Source organism: Pteropus vampyrus, unplaced genomic scaffold (assembly GCF_000151845.1).
Source record: "Pteropus vampyrus isolate Shadow unplaced genomic scaffold, Pvam_2.0 Scaffold170, whole genome shotgun sequence".
In the NCBI taxonomy this organism is placed as follows: Eukaryota; Metazoa; Chordata; class Mammalia; order Chiroptera; family Pteropodidae; genus Pteropus; species Pteropus vampyrus.
The window spans coordinates 1,926,678-1,945,788 of NW_011888951.1; the positions used below are offsets into that span (position 1 = coordinate 1,926,678).

The window sequence follows — 19,111 nt, forward strand, 5'->3', positions numbered from 1 at the left end:
AGAAGCTGGTCTGATGTGAGGCCTGAGCATCCACAGTATGTATGTGTGTGTATGTATCATTTCTAATAGGCACCAAGAAAAACTCCCACAAAGCATATATTTTTATTACCATTTTACATGTGAAGAAACAGGCTGATAGAATGACCTGCCCAAAGTAACACAGCTAGTGTGTGACTAGGCCAGGATTTGGCCTTAGCTGCCCAGTCCTAGAGCCTGTGTTCTTTTGAGGCTGCTGCTCTGCCTCTCTCTGAAAGCATCTGCTCATAATTCATCTCACAGATGAGGAAGTTGAGGCCTAGAGAAGCTAAGCCATCCCAGGGCACAAGTGAAGTCCTGAACCATTTAGGACTGAAGAAGATACCAGCTAAATATAAGGTTTAGGCATTGGGGCCACAAGGCCCAGTGCCAAGGAAGTACGTAGGTTTGCTCTGTGGGTTTCCTCCATTGACGGTGGCTGCCTAGAGGGAGCACACACTCAGAGGATAGTGAGGCTTAGTCTAGGGCTGCAGGGAAAGTATCATGGTTAATTAGTGCTGTTGACCATGGGACCCAGGGAGGAGGGGATGACCCATGCTCCGTGTTTGTGCCAACACTGGCCTAGTGGAAGGGAGGGAGGGAGGAATTCACCTGCATGGAGCACCGTGTTGTGGCAGATGCCAGAAAACATTTGCGCTTTGATTTTTCTCATTGAGAAAGAGCAGGGGACTAGGTCGGGGTCACTAAGTCCTCTAGACTATCAGGAACTAGCTGTTGGGCCCTGGGCACACCACTTAACCTTTTTGAGCTTCTGCTCTCCCTGTTAGAGAATACCCACTGTGCTTAACCTCACCAGGCTTTCAAGAGTCTAAAAAGGAGATAATAGACATGAAAGAGCTTTGAAAAGGCCAGGAGTGCTGAACAGAAGCTGGGTATCACTGTTACACCCTGATGGCACTTAGTGCTTGTCTGTGGGCTGACACAATGCCCTCTGTCATTTCAGCTGAATAGCATTGGCAATTACTACAAGCCGTGGTTCTTCAAGCACGTGGAGAACTATCTGAAGACAAACCAAGAGGGCCTGGAATACATCCCGTTGAGACACTACTACCACCGGCACACGCGTAGCATCTTCTGGGAGCTCCAGGTGAGGCTCAGATTTCCCAGTAGTCCTGGCTCCTCTAAGTTGGCAGGGCAGGGAACCAGGATGGTTAACATTGTAGCCACACTCTCTCCCTTAAGAGCAAAGAGTGGCTTTGTCCTAGGGAACTGGAACACACTCTTACATAGTAACACAGTTGCTTCCTCTGAGATTGGACCTTCTACACTTAAAGCGGCAGGCTCCCAGTGAACAGAGAGTGGAGTGCTGGGCCAGGTAATTTGGGGAACACTGACCTGTTCCGTCCTTGAGGAACTGCAGCCCAGCTAAGCAGACAGACTCTAGTCCTGTAAAGGGCCACAAGAACAGGAAAAGGAAATGGCTAATCTGGTCCTGTCTAGGGTTGGAGGTAGCCATCAAGCTTGGCCTTGACAGATGAGCAAGAATTTGCTGTTGTACATGGAGGGATGGGGAATAGTGACATTTTGAAGGGCATCAGGGAAGGCCTCTCAGGAGATAACTTATGAGCAGGGACCTGAACATAGAGAGGACAAGCCATGAAGAAGTCCAGGGGAGAGTGTTCTAGGTGAGGGAGGTGCCAGAGCACAGGTCCTCAAATGGGCTGCATGGATTTTTTTTTTCCTCTTTGAATTGAAGTGCAGTAGCATAAATTTAACCATTTTAAAGTATACGATTCCGTGGCATTTAGTACATGCATAATATTGTGCAACCATCACCTCGATCTAGTTCCAAAACGTTTCCATCACCCCAGAAGGAAATACTGTGCCCATTAGCAGTTGCTCCCCATTCCACCTTCCCCCAGCCTGGCAACCATCAATCTGTTCTGTCTCTACGGATTTATCTACTTTAGGTAGTTCATATAAATGGAATCATTTGTGTCTGGCCTCTTTCACTAAGTATGCTTTCAGCGTTCATCTGTGTTGTAGCATGTATCAGCACTCATTTCCTTTTATTGCTGAATAACACTCCATCGTATGGATATGACACATTTTGTTTATCTATTCACCTGTGGTTGGACATTCTGGATTGTTTCCACCGATTGGCATTGTGAATTATGCTGCTGTACATTCACATACAAGTATTTGAGTACTAGTTTTCAGTTCTTTTGGGTATATGCTCATGAGTGGAATTGCTGGGTCATTAGATAACTCTGTGTCTAATTTATTGAGGAACCACTCCCTTTTCTCCACAGTGGCTGAGCCATTTTACACTTCTAACAGCAGTGTTCCAGTTTCTCTACATTCTCACCAACACTTGTTCTCTGGTTTTTGATTATAGCCATCCTAGTGGGTATGAGATGGAATCTCATTATGATTTTGAATTGCGTTTTCCTAATGACTAATGATGTTAAGCATCCTTTCGCATGCTTATTATCCATTTGCATATTTTTGGGAGAAGTGTCAATTCAGCTTCTTTGCTCATTTTTAATTGGCTTGTCTGTTGTTGAGTTGTAAGAGTTTATATGTTCTGAACACTAGACCCTTATGAGATAAATGACTTACAGATATTTGCTCCCATCCTATAGGTTGTCTTTTCGCTTTCTTTTGATGCACAAAAATTTTTAGTTTTGATGAAGTTCAGTATATGTATTTTTTGTTACTCATGCTTTTAGTGTCATATCTAAGAATCCCTTACTAAACCCAGGGTTATGGAGATTTAGCCCTATGTTTTCTTCTAAGAGCTTTATGATTTTAGCTCTTATATTTAGGTTGTTGATTTATTTTGAGTTAAGTTTTTTACATGATGTGAGGTAGGGGTCTGACACCACTCCTTTGCATATAGTTAACCAGTTGTCGTAGTGGAAAAACAGCAAGAAGGCCCCTGAGCTAGATCCGTGGTGAGGAATAAGGTCACATAGCAGTCAGAGACTGAATCAAATGGGTCCTTGTAAGTCAAGGAGGGACTTTATATTTTACTCTAAGTATGATAGGAAATTGGAAGAGGGCTTTGCACAGAAAAGTGATGTGACATGACCTGATTTCTGGTTTAAATGAATAACTTTGACAGCTAGATGAAAAATAGAAGAAAGAAGATATCTGAGTTTAGGGTGGTAGCAGTAGAGGAGGGAAAAACTATCATATCTGGGAGATAGTGTGAAAGCAGAACCAACCAATCCTCTGAACAGATCGGCCATGGGTGTGATTCCAAGGTTAGGGCCCCAAGCAACTGGTGACCAGATGTGCCATTGACTGCTGTGGGCAACATGGGGGAAAGGCCTGGGAAGGGAAATCAGAAGTTTGGTTTAGGGCATGTCAGTTTGAGATGCCTTTCAGATATCTGTTTAGGACGTCAAGTGGGCAGCTGTCTCTATGTGTCAGGACTTCAGGGCAGGACTGAGGACACGCATATCAGTATGGTCATGATCAACAGCATTCTAGGTGATCACTTCATGCCTGTCGCATCTGGGCCACACTTGGCTGGTCCAGTCTCTTCCTCACCCAGCTCTGTCAATCAGCAATATTTGAGGTTGGAGCTAGCTACACAATCTTCAGGGCCCAGTGCAAAAAGCAGGGGGAAACATGCCATCAAAGATACTGAATTACGAAGCTTTTTGCTCTCTTCCTTGGTCCGTCTCTTATCATAAATATTTGCTATTTAATGTTATTCTGAGTAAAGAAATATTAAAAACTTAAGTTATTAGCATGAGTTTTACTATTTATCTTTTAAATGTAATATAAGAGCATTTAACTCTTCATGCATATGTATGTCATTCTTAAGGAACCAGTGAAAGTGCTGCACAAAACTAACTCAAATGCTTTTATTTCCCTTCTTGATAACATTCACATTCTACCAACACTTCGCCTTGGCTACTGATGAATAAGGAAGGACTGAAAAGAAAAGGGACTCTGGGCAGCCCTGTCTTTCCTTTCTTTTCGATGTCCTCATTTTTAGCAGTTTAAATGGTTGACTAATTCAGAGCAATAACATCAATATGGAAGGATAGATAGGTCCTTGATTGTTACAATGCCGCTATCACAGGGCCTGCCTTTGGGGTTTGGGGTTCTGGATCGAGCGGGGCCTCTTGAACCCTTAGTGGGGTCCTGCATCCCAGCAGAGCAGAGAAAGCCAGTAACAAGCTGGACACAGATAAAGGCCAAGGGCAGCTGGAGAGCTGGGGTCCGAGAATGGGAGAGGCTGTGATGACTGACCTTAGCATGCTGGTAGGACAGGACCAGGAGTGAAGCCAGGGACATAGGGCCCAGGATCATTCCAAGGCAGAAGGGTGAATAATGGGGTAGACAGAGGAGGGAAAGGAGAAGGGCAGGGCACCCGAACTTTGTGAAGTTGAGACATTGGAAAAGGAGTGGTTCCAGCTGATAACTTTAGGCTAACGATGGACTATTTTAGGGGGAAAAAATGTAAATGGATTTTAAACATAAGAAAAGTGATGTGGTCTCACTCAGAATTCAAGACAGGTGAAACAAAACTACAGGAGCCTCATTTTCCACCTATCAGAATGACAGAGATGCGAAAGTTTGATAACACACCACGCTGGCCAGAGTGTGGGGAAACAACAGTCTCCTGCGTTGTCTGGGAGAGTATAAAGTGGTGCAAGCTCTTAAAATAGTATCCATTAAAATTGCACACACTGTCTAAACCAGAATTTTCCACTTCTAGGAATTCATCTTACAGATAAATGTACGTGTAAATGCACAAAGATGCATGCACAAAGGATATTCATTGGAGTAGTCAGGAAATAATTGAAATACCCATTAATTAGTATAGAACTGATTAAGTAAATTAGGCTACATCCATACAGTAGAGCAGAGGTCAACAAACATTCTCTGTAAAGGGCCAGGTAGTAGTTTAGGCTCCATGGACCATGAGGTCTCTCTAGGAGCAACTCTGCCCTTATAGCCTGAAAGCAGCCATAGACAGTATATAAATGAATGGGCATGGATATATTCCAATAAAACTTTATTTTCAAAACCAGAAGGTGGACTAGATTTGTCCCAGGAGCCATAGTTTGTGGGTCCCTGCAGCACAGTGTTAGGCATCCACGACAAAGAATGGGTAGCACTGTGGGCGCTGATGCACAGGATACAGTGATAAGCAGGAGGCTGTCGATGCCCCTATCTGTGAGTTGCTTTTTGTACAGCCCATATGCTTGTTGGCATCAAATGCCTCTAGAAGGTACTCAGTTCCTAACAGTGGTTGCCTTTGGGGAGTGGAAAGAAAGCTCAGGGACTTGAAAGGAGGCTTAACCTTTGGACTGTTGGAATTTCTGCTATGGGCATATGTCGCTTTTCCAAAAAAGCCAAGGAGACAAAAAAAAAAAAAGCCTTTGCATGTATTGTACTCTTATATGCCAGGCATTGGTGTAGGTGCTGGAATCTAACGGAGAAGAAAGCAGACAGATCTCTCCCTTATGGGAGTGGACTGGTGATCAGAGAGGTGATTCCAAGGGAGTGGAGGGGAAGAGTCACTCAACCCCAAAGGTCAGCATGGTGGCTTCTTTGGGAGCCTCCCCTGGCCCCTAGTCTAATGTGGACCCTTTTGTGAACTGCTTCTGCATCTCTTGGTCCCAGCTTTTCTTACACCTTAGTCTTGTGGCCACGTCTCTTCCACACTTGAGGACAGGGACCAAGTCTCAGTTATCTTGGTATCCCCAGCACCTAGCATAGAACCTAGCACTTGACCTCATGGGCACCTCGTAATTTTCTAATGAAGGAACATCTTTGGTGTCAAGGAGCTGTGGGAGTGGGTTACCAGTGGACACTGGTGACCCTCAGGAAGACAGCAGACTTGGAGCAGGGAGGAAGACTGAGCAGGGGGCCATGCTATGGTCCTTGCTATTGGGAGCCATAGCAGAGCTGGCGGGGAAAGAGGATGTCTTGGAAAGCAGCAGTGCTGAGTGAGGCAGCTCTCCCTCATGATTTGAAGGAGGAAGAACAGCCTCTACTCAGGGGGCGGTTTGGGGAGATGAAGTTGGAGTAGGCAGGTGGGGTGGCACTGTGAGGGCCACAGGAACACAAAGAGGAAGTGGCTAGTTCTGTCTAGGGTAGCCATCAAGCTTGGCCTTGAAAGATGAGCAAGAATTTGCTGTTGTACGTGGAGGGATGGAGAGCAGTAACAGTTTAAAGGGGAGGTTGGGGGTCAGAGAAGGCCTCCCAGGAGATGATGTAAACCAGTGGGCTCATAGTTGAACCTGAGCCAGACCTTGCCCACCCCAGTGAGAGCTGTCCCTGGCTGTGTGACCCAAAGAGGATTGTTTATGCTTCTCATTCAACAGCATTTATTTCTCAGACATTTGCAGTTGCCTGCCGTGCGCCAGCCACTCTGACCTCAGCGGCTAGAACAACAATTATAGATACCTTATTATTTTGCTCCAGGCACTGGGCTGAGTGCCTTCCATTTGGTATATCACTATTCTCACAAGTCCCATTTTACAGATAAGGAAACCGAGCTCAGAGAGGCTAAGTAACTAACCCAAGCTCATCACAGCTGGTAAATGCCAAAGCCAAGACTCCAGCTGGGATCCAACTGGGTAAATCCTGGGGTCCATCATGCCCCTCCATTTGGGGTGGACCCTGTCATACATAACAAGCACTGACTGGGAGCCTGGCCGCTGGCACACGGAGACGCTCCATCCTTGGTTCCTTCTCTGCATCCCCAACCTTCGTCTTTCAGGACATCATTCCCTTTGGCAACAGCCCCATCTTCCGCTACCTCTTTGGCTGGATGGTGCCTCCCAAGATCTCCCTGCTGAAGCTGACCCAGGGCGAGACCTTGCGCAAACTGTATGAGCAGCACCACGTGGTGCAAGACATGCTGGTGCCCATGAAGTGCATGATACCGGCCCTGCACACCTTCCACAACGACATCCACGTGAGTTGGGGCGGGGCCGGGCAGGCCAGGCCAACAGCCGTCCCGTGGAATCCACGGTCTTCTCCCCTGAACCCTGTGACTGACCTTGGGCAGTTGGGGGGCCTCTGTTTTCCCAACTGCAAAATGAGCCCGCTCAGCGAAGGCCCTGACAAGAGAGCAGACATAGGGCCCTGTGATGAGCATTTCCATGAACTTCTCAGATTGCATCCTCTAGTGTGGAGTTGGGGGTGAAGCTGTGAGCAGCCAGAAGATGGGGCCCTGGAGAGTGCCGAAAAGCCTCCCTTTGGGTAGATGTGGGGTGGGCCAGCCATGAGCCTTTCACCTGTTGGAGAAAAAGCACCAATACTCCCTGCCTGGTCCACCCAGGTCTACCCTATCTGGCTGTGCCCATTCATCTTGCCCAGCCAGCCTGGCCTGGTGCACCCTAAGGGAGACGAGACAGAGCTCTACGTGGACATCGGAGCTTACGGGGAGCCACGCGTGAAGCACTTCGAAGCCAGGTCCTGCATGCGGCAGTTGGAGAAATTCGTCCGAAGTGTTCATGGGTGAGTGGCTCCAAATGTGGCCTGATCCCTCTGGCCTCCAGCTCTAAGGGATGGCTGCAGGGCGGTTCAGGGAAGGTCCAAGGTGGCCAGGTTCTGAGTCAGACTATCTGTTCGCTTTGGAGTTTGTCGCTTGGCAGCCTCTGCTTTGGAAAGTACCTAGTGGAAGTTAAGGAGGTGGGCTTGCAGGGCTCCTGCCCCTCTTCTCTCTGCATCCCCTTCCTCTGGTCAGCACACTGTATCCCCCCACCCCCTAGCTGCTTGAGCTGGGAATGCGAGAACTGCCCCACTCCTCCCCCCGGGGAAGATAATGGGGTGGTTTTCCATATGTTCTGGGGGATGCCACTCCAGGTTGGAAGACCAAAGCTAAGGAAGAAGGAATTTATGATTGTGAAAGCCATACAGGGTCCCAGGACCGAGCAGTGTTCAGAAAATGGCCTGGAACCATTTTAACCCTAACCCTAACCCTAATACCTGTAGGTATTGACCTACATAATGTGAACAAATCTCAAAATAATTATGCTGATTGAAAGAAGCCAGGAAAAAAGAATAGTGATGTTTCCATGTATATAAAATTCCAGAATCCCTGCTGACAGAAAGTAAATCCACCTGGGCTGGTGGAGGGCGATAACACAGGGGCATAAGGGAAAGTTTGGAGGGTCATTGTGGTCATTATCTAGACTGAGATGATGGTTTCTAGGTTGTATACATATGTCAAACTTAGTAAGTTGTGTACTTTCAATATGTGCAGTTTATTAAGCATCAGGAGAAAAAAAATGAAAAGAAAGCAGCCAGTGGCCCCGCCAGGGAGGCAGTGCACCAAGCACAGGGAGAAGCCACAGTCCTAGTTCTAATCCTGACTCTGCCTCTACTGCCAAGTCACTTAATGCCCTGAACCTCGATTTCCCATCAGCAAATTGGGGATAAGAATTCCTGCACCACCTTCCACCACCAGATCGTTAGGGGAATTCGACAAGAAAATCCTCCAGAAGTGATTTCTGCACTGCAGAATGTGCTGTGTCCCACTAACATCGCTTCCCCACTTCCGTACCCTATCTCTGCTCTGCAGGTTCCAGATGCTGTATGCTGACTGCTACATGAACCGCGAGGAGTTCTGGGAGATGTTTGACGGCTCGCTGTACCACAAGCTGCGGGATCAGCTCAATTGCCATGACGCCTTTCCTGAGGTATACGACAAGATCTGCAAGGCTGCCAGGCACTGAGTCAGAGCCCACCCACAAAGAGACAGATGTGTGGGTGGACCCTGTCCCCAAGGTCAGGAGGCATCTTCCCTTCACTTATGCTTGGCTGCTCTCCCAGATCCCTACTTTCGGAAAGAACCCCTCCAGAAATCCCACCCAGACAATCCTGATGGGCTGTTCCCAGCCTCCAGGGGCTACCTAGTGGAGTGGGAAGGACATGGGATTTGAAGTCAGATGTATCTGAGTCCAGTTCTCAGTACAGCCACTCATTAACTGTGTGACTTTGGGTGAGTCACTCAGCCTCTGAGCCCAGCTCTTCATCTGTTGCCAGGGGTTAACAATATCTGCCCGAAGGCTTTGCTAGCTGTTACTGCTTCCTATTCTGCATCACAGCTGACTGAAGTGCTTTGGTTTCAGTGGTTGAGTCCCAAAGGCTCCACGTTAGGTCACCTAGGCACAGATTTGGCTAGAATAATGAAGGGTTGCCCTGGAGCGGCACTGCCATTGCTTCAGTCGGCCAGTATTTATCCTCATGGGCAGAAAGAAGGAAGGTTCCTCTCCATCCCTGGGGTCTCAGGAGGGCAACAAATGGGCAGGCGTCCGAAGATGTGCTGTGCCAAAGGTCCTATCCCAAAGTTTTCTCTGCCATCCTTGGTGATGTTCTGCCTCTCCCTCCTTCATGCTCAGGCTCATGGGCCCACCCCAGCCATCACTCAGTCTACTCCAAGAGGACCATGTCCCTGGGAACATTTCAGGGTTGAATCCTGTCCCAGCCTAGACCTGGGATACCCGCCAGTGTGGCGTGAATGGTTTCTGCTCTGAATTGTATACAGAGGACCTGGGCTTATTCTTGGCTCTCCAACCCTCCGTGCCTCTTGTCCCCAGAACCCGCTTAGTCCTGGTGGGGATGCGTCCATGCTGCCCCGTGGAATGGGGGGTGGGGTGGACCACACCAAGCAGGAAAATGGAGCCCACCATTGTTAGGTTTTGTGAGGATTCTCACTGTGGGGCTGAAAGAATAGAGCATCTGCTTGATATCTCTAACCATTCATCCTCTCTTTTTTTTCTCCCCCACCCCCAGCCATAGTTGATTTCAGTGCCTTACAAATCCTAAGCTCAGAGAAAAGTTAGCTCCATTTCCATTCCAGAGGGAAAGGAACTCCCCGAGGTCCTTCTCCACTTACTAAAAGTTGGTCATTTATGCAACTCCCCTCTTAAGAACTGTCCAGCCTCGGCTAAAAACTGAGAGTCTGAGAAGGAATTGTGTCACATAAGGGAAGCTGGAATGAAGTGAGCTGTGCCAGGCAGTGACATTCTGAGAGAGAGCGCGTGCACTGCACTAGGAGTCAGAGACCTGGGTTTCAGCCCTTGCTCAATGAGCTGTGCAACTGTGGGCGAGTCATTTGTTCCTCTAAACTGTAGTTTTTGCTCATCTATCGCATCAGTACAGACAAGACCTCCCTGGAACCCTTCTAGTGTGGAAATTCATGGCTGTCTTAGACCTTGTGGTTGCAAAACCCATGGAAAACCTCATTTGTGTGGAAAGTCAGAGGAAAACAAATGATCCAAGTGGACACCTGGGAGTGGTCTGTCATTTAAGGTCCTTCAGCCCAAGTACTGGACATTCATGGCACTTAGAAGACAAAGGAACCCCCTTATCCATTTGGCCTCTTGGAGAGGGCATAGGAAAAAAAAAACAACCATTCTTTTGCTTGTATGCAAAGCATGTGAATTCTGGCATTAGCTCTCAGTGGGCCCATCTGCTTCCTGTTTGGGGTTAAACTGATGATCCTACTTGCTGTAGAGGAATGGTCAACCTAAGCAGATTAACACAACAGATAAGGCTCCATCTTTTCACCAGTGGGATCTCTGTTTCTAAGCCATTGGGAGTAGAGCCAGAGATGCCAGCCGCCTCTGTTGTCCTTAGTCCTACAAACCAAATCCTGTTCTTCACAGACACCCAGAACCTGGGGCTTGGATGGGGAGGTCTTGACATTGCACTTCAGGTTAATGTTTTGCTTCAGTCATATCTTGCCCAGAAGGGGGCAGCCTTCCCAGCATGGTGAGTCTAGTAACCAGCTTTTACTTGTATTCAGTCCTGTCACTGTCCGTCTGTGCAGTGGTTTCAGATGGAGTTGAACTTTGCACAGGGGAACAGTGTGTTTGGAAAGTAAAAGAATAGGCCTCTCTCCTCCAGAGCCCTGAGTTTCTTGGCTGCATGAAGGTTTTTTGTAAAATCAATTATAGCCTATTTCTTTGGCTGGAAGAATGCATAAATTTAATTGGATATTACTAAAAATGAAGGGAGGGCATGTGGGAATGGGGATGTTGTGTGATTTTGATTTTTTTCCCTGGATCATGGGGACCAAGGAGAAAGGCATGAGTCTCCCCTAGCAGGCTCTTGCAGCTACAGGCACTGTGTCTACTGTCTAGAACACTTCATGTCCCTGTGGCTGTATGGCCACCGCTTCTGTAAAAATAAACGTGTGACCTGGAAAGTAGCCTTTGTTGTGTCTTGCTCTGGGAACCACAATGTGGAGTCAGACCTGGATCAAGTGCAAACCATGCCCCTCATTGGGTCAATTTCCCTCAGATCTGTGCACCCGAGAACAAAGACTGAGAGACAATATGGGGGAAATGACAAGTTTATGAAGGCGGTGGGATCATGGGTAATTTTCTCCCCCAGGTTTGAATCTTTAGCATTGTCACAATGATTTGGTACAGGTATTAATAGGGTCCCCCATCTGCAGGGTGGAGAATAGACTGCAGGGGAAAGGGTGGAAGACAGACCAGCGAGGAGAGTCCAGGTGAGAGGCAGTGGTGGTTCAGATCAGGGTCGAGGCTGGGCTTCTTAAGGCACCAGACATGGTCGTCAGGGCCTCTAGGCTACAGTATTGAGTTTGTCACCTGATTGTGACCTAATCTACAAACTGATGGAGACCACTAGTTATCCACTAAAATCTATCCCTCCCTTCTTTGAGCAAACTGCTGGACTACATTTCCCAACCTCTCTTGCAGGTAAGTGTGTCCTTGTGTCAGAATTCTTTAGTAGAATGTGAGCAGAAGTGGTGAAAGCCTATGTGAGGTTCTCCTGGCTCTCCTTATATTAGCTGGGTGCAGATGACAACCAGGCCATAGGCTGTGACCAAGTCACAAGTTGTAAGGAGCATGGATCCCTGAGTCACTGTATGGAGAACTGCCTACAAACCTAAAACCTGCTGTGGTTATGGGTGCAAGAAATATAACTTTTATTGTAGTTGAGTAACTACATGTTCGGGACTATTTGTTAGAGCAGTTTAGTTCACCCTAATTGTTAGAGGGTTGTCAGGCTCCAATGAGCATTTAGAAGAGTTGAGTTTAGTGTAAGAAAGTTTTATGCAAATACATAGATACACATAATGGATATTTTCCTAAAATGTGTGACGTGGGCTTCCCATCCTAAAGTTATTTGAAAGGAACCCTTTAGGAAATTCTTTTTCCAATTGTTCAATTTCACAAATCAGGATTTGGTGAATTCTCCTTAAAGGAGAAATCTTTAAAACAGATTTTATAGTTTAGGTCTTCAGTTCCACCTTACATTTGAATTGCACACAACGTACAATACCTTATTTAATCCTCACAATCTTGTTACAAAAGCAGGTCAGTTTTTATCTGTTTTATAAAAAGGAAAGTAAAGCTCAAGAAAAATCTGTCGATTTGCCTGAAGGCCACACTGAAACTGTTGAGTCAAACAAGGGTGCAGATTCATCTAGTCTTACAATACCAAAGTGCTCAAAGAGCCTTAGCTAAAGACAGCCAAGACAGTAGTTCCAGACATAGAAACAGTGAAACAGAGCTTTCCGTGGCAGCCAGAGAACCTTTCACTCCATTATAGTAGGCTGTTCCTTTTCAGCGTACATGGCTTTTGTAACAGAGAAGGTCATTGGTATCTCATGGCAAAGTAAAAGAACTGCCTGAAGTTACTATGCAGGTTTCTCTTACAATAAGATAAGCACTCCAAATTTGCTGACTTTCTCTATGGCAACAGACTGTCGAAAATACGATGGCTAATATATTTGAAAAATGCACTTTTTCTTTTTATATAAGGTAAAGCATCTTTTTAAAAAGTTATTGCAGATATTTTTTAACTTTTTATTTTTAATTAATTTTAGACTTACAGAAAAGTTGCAATGATAATACAGATTTCTCATAGCCCCTTCACTCAACTTCTCTTCTACAAAACCATAGTAAAATGATCAAAACTAAGTTATTAACACTGGCATAATATTAAATAACCACAGCCTTTATTTAAATTACACCAATTTTAACACTAATGTTCATTTTTCTTTTCAGAATCCTAAGATCCTACATCGCATTGTTATTTCTCCTTAGTTTCTTTTAAATGGTAACAATTGTTGAGGTATAATTAACATATAAAAAGCATATGTTAAGTGTACAATTTGATTTGTCTTGACATATGTATGGATAAACTGCATTTGTTTATTCATTCACTTGTTGATGGACATTTGGGTTTTTTCCAGTTTGGGGCTATGACAAATAAAGTGGCTAGGAACATTTCTGCACAGTCTTTGTGTGGACACGCTTTCTTTTCTTGGGTAAATACTCAGGAGAGGAATGGCTGGATCATATGATAGGTGTATGGTTAACTTTTTAACTTGCCAGACTTTTCCAAAGGGGTTGTACTATTTTATATTTCCACCTAAGGTGTATGAGTTTCAGTTGTTCTACATTTTCACCAACACTAGGTATGGTCATTCTTTTTAACTATCTTAATAGGTGGGCAGTGGTATCTCATTATGGTTTTAATTTGCATTTCCATGACTAATATATGAAGTCTGATATAAGTCCTTTATAAGATACATGATTTGCAAATATTTTCTTGTCTGTGGCTAGTCTTTTCATTCTCATAGTCTTTAAAATAACAAAAGTTTTATTTTAATTGAATCTTATTTAACAAATTGTTCAAATAGTTAAACATTCGAATAAGCAGTCAAATTAATATCTAAGAAATATTCGCCTAACACAAAGCACAAATATTTTCTCTTATGTTTTCTTCTAGAAGTTTTATAGTTTAGATTTTACATTTAGGTCTATGATCTATTTTGAGTTAATTTTTGTATATGATTCAAGTCTGGTCATAGTTTTGTTTTGTTTTTTTTTTTGGCATGTTGCTATCCAATAGTTCCAGCACCATTTGTTGAAAAGACTATTTTCCCTTTGGATTGTCTTTCCACCTTCGTTGAAAATCCGTTGCCCCTAAGCGTGTCTGTCTCTGGGTTCTATGTTCTATTCCTTTAATCTATTTGTCTATCATGACACCAATTTCACACCGTGAGATGAAGTAATGTTCTCCAGCTTTGTTCCTCTTTTTCCAATTTGTTTTAGCTATTTTATGTCTTTTATATTTCCATATAAGTATTAGATCAGCTTGTCAACTTAAAAAAATCACTGGGATTTTGATTCGTATTGTTTTAAATTCATAGTTTGATATGAGGGAGGAGGGACTAACATCTTAAAAACATTGAGTCTTTGATTCATGAACATGGTATATCTCTCCCTCATTTAGGTATTCTTTAATTTCTCTCAGCAGTATTTTAGCTGAATTCAGTGTACAGATCTTGTACATCTTTTGTCAGATTTATACCTAGGTATTTGATAGTTTCGATGCTATGATAAATGACATTTTCAATTTTTGATTTTTTATTGCTAATATATAGAAACAGTTGATTTTGGTATATTGATCTTATTTCCTGAACTTGCTAAACTGACTTATTAGCTCTAGTTTGTATCTATTTTGGCTCATCGTTCCTTTTTTGAGGATTCAGTATGATTTTTTACATAGATGACATGTTTATGAATAAAGACAGTTTTACTTCTTCCAAAATAGTTATTTTGACCTGAGTGAGAAAGTACTGCTTTCTGTAAGGCACTCAAGCTCTGAAGAAGTATTCAAAGTATTTTTCTTTTTCTTTATGTGAGTTTTTTGGCTGAGGCTGTGGTGCCTCAGTCTCCTTTTCTCTAGGGACAATATGCTTCTGCCATCCTCTTCAATCTCACTGACAAACAACAGTATGGGAAGCAGCTCAGAACACTGTGGCCAATGCCCACAGACAAAACTTTATGCTAGACTGGTGTGCCCATGAGGCCTGACTCCAGGGATGAAACTAATTGTTCCCAATGGCTGCACATTGCCTGGAGGTCAGCAGCCTCCTCATAGCAGGAGGACCTGCTGAGCTTCCAGAAGCATCCTGGGGTGGAGATGAAGTACTCCTGGAGGGGACCTAGAGCTGCCTTATGACATATGCCACACTCTCCCGCCTCTTTGGATTTTAATGAACAGGGAGTTAAGCACCTTGGCTTTATAGAAAGGGGTTCCAAAAGTGTCAATCGCGTTCCACCTTTTTAGTTCATCCACTGTCTGGCTCTCATGTTCGTGTCACTGGCTGATTTGAATTCTCAGGATAATTGATCTCATAACAAAAGATCTCTCATCCTAGCCGTCCCAGCAGGCACCATGACCTCCAGGTAGATGTCTCCGGAAAAGTGGTTCCATCACATCACTACATCTCCCCCTCTCCCAGGCATTCCCATATGTCCTTTCTCCAAGACCCCCCCATTCCCACTATCACCCTCCCATCCCCAGATCCATCTTCAGTCCTTTGGGCCTTCTGGTCACCGCAGGCTGTCCATGTGTGGCTTTAAGGAGTAGGATCTGAATTGTAATCCACTGTTGGAGGGCACTTCCCCTTAGTAAAAGGTGTGATCCTTTCCCTTAAAAAGAGAAAGAGAAAATGAAAGTGGTCCCTTGGACAGAGTTAGCCCCCCATCCCAGGAGGGGCACCCACAGGAAGTGAACAGGTACCTGTTGGCTGTGCTTCCCAGGAGATCCTACATTGGGTGAGAGGCCAAAATTGATGACCTCCAGAGCTTTTCTATCAGAACAGCCTGGTTTTAAGGAGGGGATCCCTCTGCTTTACACCTAGTTCAGCTCATCAGAGCCCAAGTTGGCTTGTAAGAACTTCCTAGCACCTGAAAGATCATCTAGCCCAATCATGCTTAGTAGGTGTTCTATAAATATCTGTCAAAAGAAGGAAGGTGGGAGGGAGGGTGGACTCACAGGGTAAAAGAGGTGTTTACTACCATTCAACAGGCCTCATGCCTCTGTCTCTTTGCTCCTCCCTATACCACTGCCCCTGGCCTGGCTCAGAGCCTCAGCTCTCACCTGACTATTAAGACAGCCTCCTTGTCTCTCCCTCCCCATCCACTCCCCCACCACACAATGCCACAGAGCACACCTTTAAAACTCAAAGAGTTACTTCCTATTAAAACCCTTCTGAGTGTCTGGGAGAAAATATTTTCAAAACAATTATCTGATAAAAAAATGTATGCCTAGGATATATAAAGAACTCTTAAAACTTAATAGAAGAAAGCAACCCATTTTTTTTTTAATGTGAAAAGAAGAGATATGGAAACATGAAAAGATGCCCAACATCCTTTCATTGGAGAAATGCCAATTCAAACCACCAGGAACTACAACTGTTAGGATGGCTAAAATTAGAAAGAAAAAAAAACTGACAATACTGCTGCTAACAAGGAGATGAAGCTATTAGACCACACATACATTACTAGTAAGAATACAAACTCATACAGTCATTTCGGATAATAGGTTGGCAGTTATATATACACTTTGACCTAGAAATCCTACTCTAGGTATTTACTAAAGAGAAATGAAAATATATGTTTAAACAAAGATTCACATATTACTGTTTATAGCAACTTTATTTAAAATTGCCCAAACTAGAAATCACCCAAATGTCCCTCGTCTTGGAAATAAACAAATTGTGACACATCCATTCAACGAAATACAACTCAGCATTAAAAAGGAATGAGCTACTGATACCTGCAATGACATACACGAATCTCAGGAGCGTTATGTAAAATGAAAGAAAAGACACAAAATTCTATATATGGCATGATTCCATTTATATGACATTCTGGAAAAAGCAAAACTATAGAAATGGTATCATATTAGTAGTTGCCAAGGACTGGGGGAGGGGGAGAAAATTGACTACAAGTGGCACAAGGAAACCTTTTTTGGGGGGTGGTAATTGTTTGTTTTTGTGACTATAGAATCATACACATTTGTCAAAACTTATAGATATGTACTCCTTAAAAGTGAATTTTACTGTACAGAGTTATATCATTATAGTCTAAATTTAAAAAAAAAAAAATCCTTCCATGGCTTCTAACAGGCATGATAAAGTCCACGCAGCTTACTTTTGTATTCAAGGTCTCCAAAGACTGACCAGATCAACCCTGACTGCCTTACTCTCTGCTGTTCCCCTTTACACACCCCACACCTCATCCAGGATGAAACATCTAGTGTTTTCCAAACATGTCCTGAGCTTTATTGCTCCCTTTCCTTTGCTCATTTCTGTCCTACAAATTTTTTATCTTCCCTGGAAGTGAAGCCTCGTGGAAAGAACACAGCTTGGAGCCAGCTAGAGCAGAGATCCAATCCTGCTCTGCTACTGTAATAGGGAGTAAAAATGGCCCAAGTCTCCACTTCTTGTCTCCATGCCCTCTGCAATGTGACTCTGCAGCTTCTCTCATCAAGAAGTAGAGTCTACTTCCCCTGCCTTTGAAACTAGGCTGGTCTTGTTACTTGCTTTGCCCACAGAATGTGGACGATGTAATGGTGCCACTGTGAGCGTAGGCTGCAAAAGGCCTTGCACACTTCCTCTTGCAAACCCCTGCCTCTTCCATGAGAACAAGTCTGGGCTGGACTGCTGAACGATGATACCCCATGTGGAAGAGAGTCTAGTTGCCCCATTTAGGACCATGTGAGACCAGGCGGCCCCTACCTAACCCACAGACTCATAAATAAAAGAAATGGATATTGTTTTAAGCCACTGAATTGTTACACTGCAACAGCTAACTGTTACAGTCAGTAACTCACTGTGACCTTGAGAAAGTTAATTCATTTCCTCATCTACATAATAAATATATTTACCCCGAAGAGCTCTGTGAGGCCCATAAGAGATGATGTTTATATATTGAGTAGAGTGCCTGGCACACAGTTAACCTTTTACAAATGGTTGTTATTGCCTTGTCAAGCCCAACCCTTAGCCAACTTTTGAGAGCAAGCTCAAATGTCATTTCTTTTAACCAGCCCTCCTTGAGTCTCCAAATTGGATATAATCCTTCCCTCCCTTGAACTTCCACAGTACTTTCTCTGTCCCCCTACAGTGTACTATACCGTCAATTGTAAGTGCTTTAGAAACATAGCCATGGCCTTGAACATAGGTGTCCATCCTCGAAGTCGGAAAAAGATTAAATGATTTATATATACCTGGGACAGAACACCTGTTCCTGCCTCCCAGGCCACTGTTCCTGCCACCATCACACACAACCTGCTTCAAGGGCAATCCCAGCATACTTTCTTGCACGTATTTGGTACTTCATATCCCAAATTCCTCACACTCGTCAGAGCCTGAAACAAGCCAAGTCAGGTTGGGAAGTCAGGCTGACCTAAAAGCAACTATCAAGTAGACACACCATACAGAGCAGAATCCAGGCTACCCACTGGGACAGGGGCTATAAACTCTGAGGCTACTGAGAAAACAACCTGTCTCAAGAAGCCCAGGTGACTAGTCAAGGACATAGCTTGTAAGTACAGAAACCCAGTCCCCTCCTCCAATCCAGAGCTCTTTCCGGGGTTTAATGTAAAGTCTCATACCCCCTAAGGGTTTCCTGCCTGAGCATCCAGTAACTCAGATATGAAGAGGCAAAGGCAAATCCCATCCCAATATTTTCCAATCTTCCAAGTGGCGCTTTCCAAAGTTCTCCTCCTGTGCCAAATGCATGTTGAGGAAAGCTTGTTGGCTATTGATTTGCAGGTATCTGAAAAAAGGCCAGACTCCTACGTCAAGATACTATGCTGCTGCCCTGCCTGATTCATCTTGCTCCAACTCTTACCACACCCCCTCCATGCCCCACCCTCCAGCCGCTCAGCCACCCCAGACAGTCCAAGCTGTTCACCCCTCCGCGCCCAGGCTGGCAGCCTGCAGCATCCTCCATCTCTTTGTATCACCTTCCCAGGTATACTTGGGCACTTCTCTCTCTGTACTGCACTCTCTCATGCCATCTTGCTGAGCCCTTTGTCATGTACCTGATTATAAATCAATCCTTCCCCTCTGCTTCACTTCCTGTGGCCTTCTGAGCAAGAACTCCTGGCCCCTAGAAAATGTTGGCTTAATTTTATTGAATTATCGACCTTTTTGTCTCCCCTACTCCCTGGTCTATTCAAGGCCAGCTGATGCAAGGATCAGGTTTCACCACCTCACACCTGAATATCTTGCTTCTTCCTTGCCCGTCAGCCTAGAAATATGCTCAAGTGTCTACCCCTACCAAAAATGGGAAAAATGAAAGGAAAGAAGGAA

At 44.7% G+C, this 19,111-nt stretch overlaps 2 protein-coding genes across 3 annotated transcripts in view; one reads left to right on the top strand and one right to left on the bottom strand.

Moving 5' to 3' along the window:
* The window catches only part of DHCR24 (24-dehydrocholesterol reductase), a 31,593-nt gene extending 20,423 nt beyond the window's left edge, over positions 1-11,170 (top strand). The window contains exons 7-10 of one of the 2 annotated variants that reach the window (XM_011370422.2): positions 980-1,123; positions 6,728-6,925; positions 7,292-7,470; positions 8,537-11,170. In XM_011370422.2, coding sequence (XP_011368724.1) covers positions 980-1,123; positions 6,728-6,925; positions 7,292-7,470; positions 8,537-8,690 — 675 coding nt within the window. In that variant the 3' untranslated portion in view covers positions 8,691-11,170. The remainder of the gene's footprint in view (positions 1-979; positions 1,124-6,727; positions 6,926-7,291; positions 7,471-8,536) is intronic. The other variant, XM_011370423.2, reaches the window with a different exon arrangement.
* Positions 11,171-14,433: 3,263 nt separating this feature from the next.
* LEXM (lymphocyte expansion molecule) overlaps positions 14,434-19,111 on the bottom strand; it is a 27,879-nt gene continuing 23,201 nt past the window's right edge. Inside the window, exon 10 of the mRNA XM_011370512.2 lies at positions 14,434-15,440. Within this exon, the coding sequence (XP_011368814.1) occupies positions 15,368-15,440 (73 nt within the window). The 3' untranslated portion in view covers positions 14,434-15,367. The remainder of the gene's footprint in view (positions 15,441-19,111) is intronic.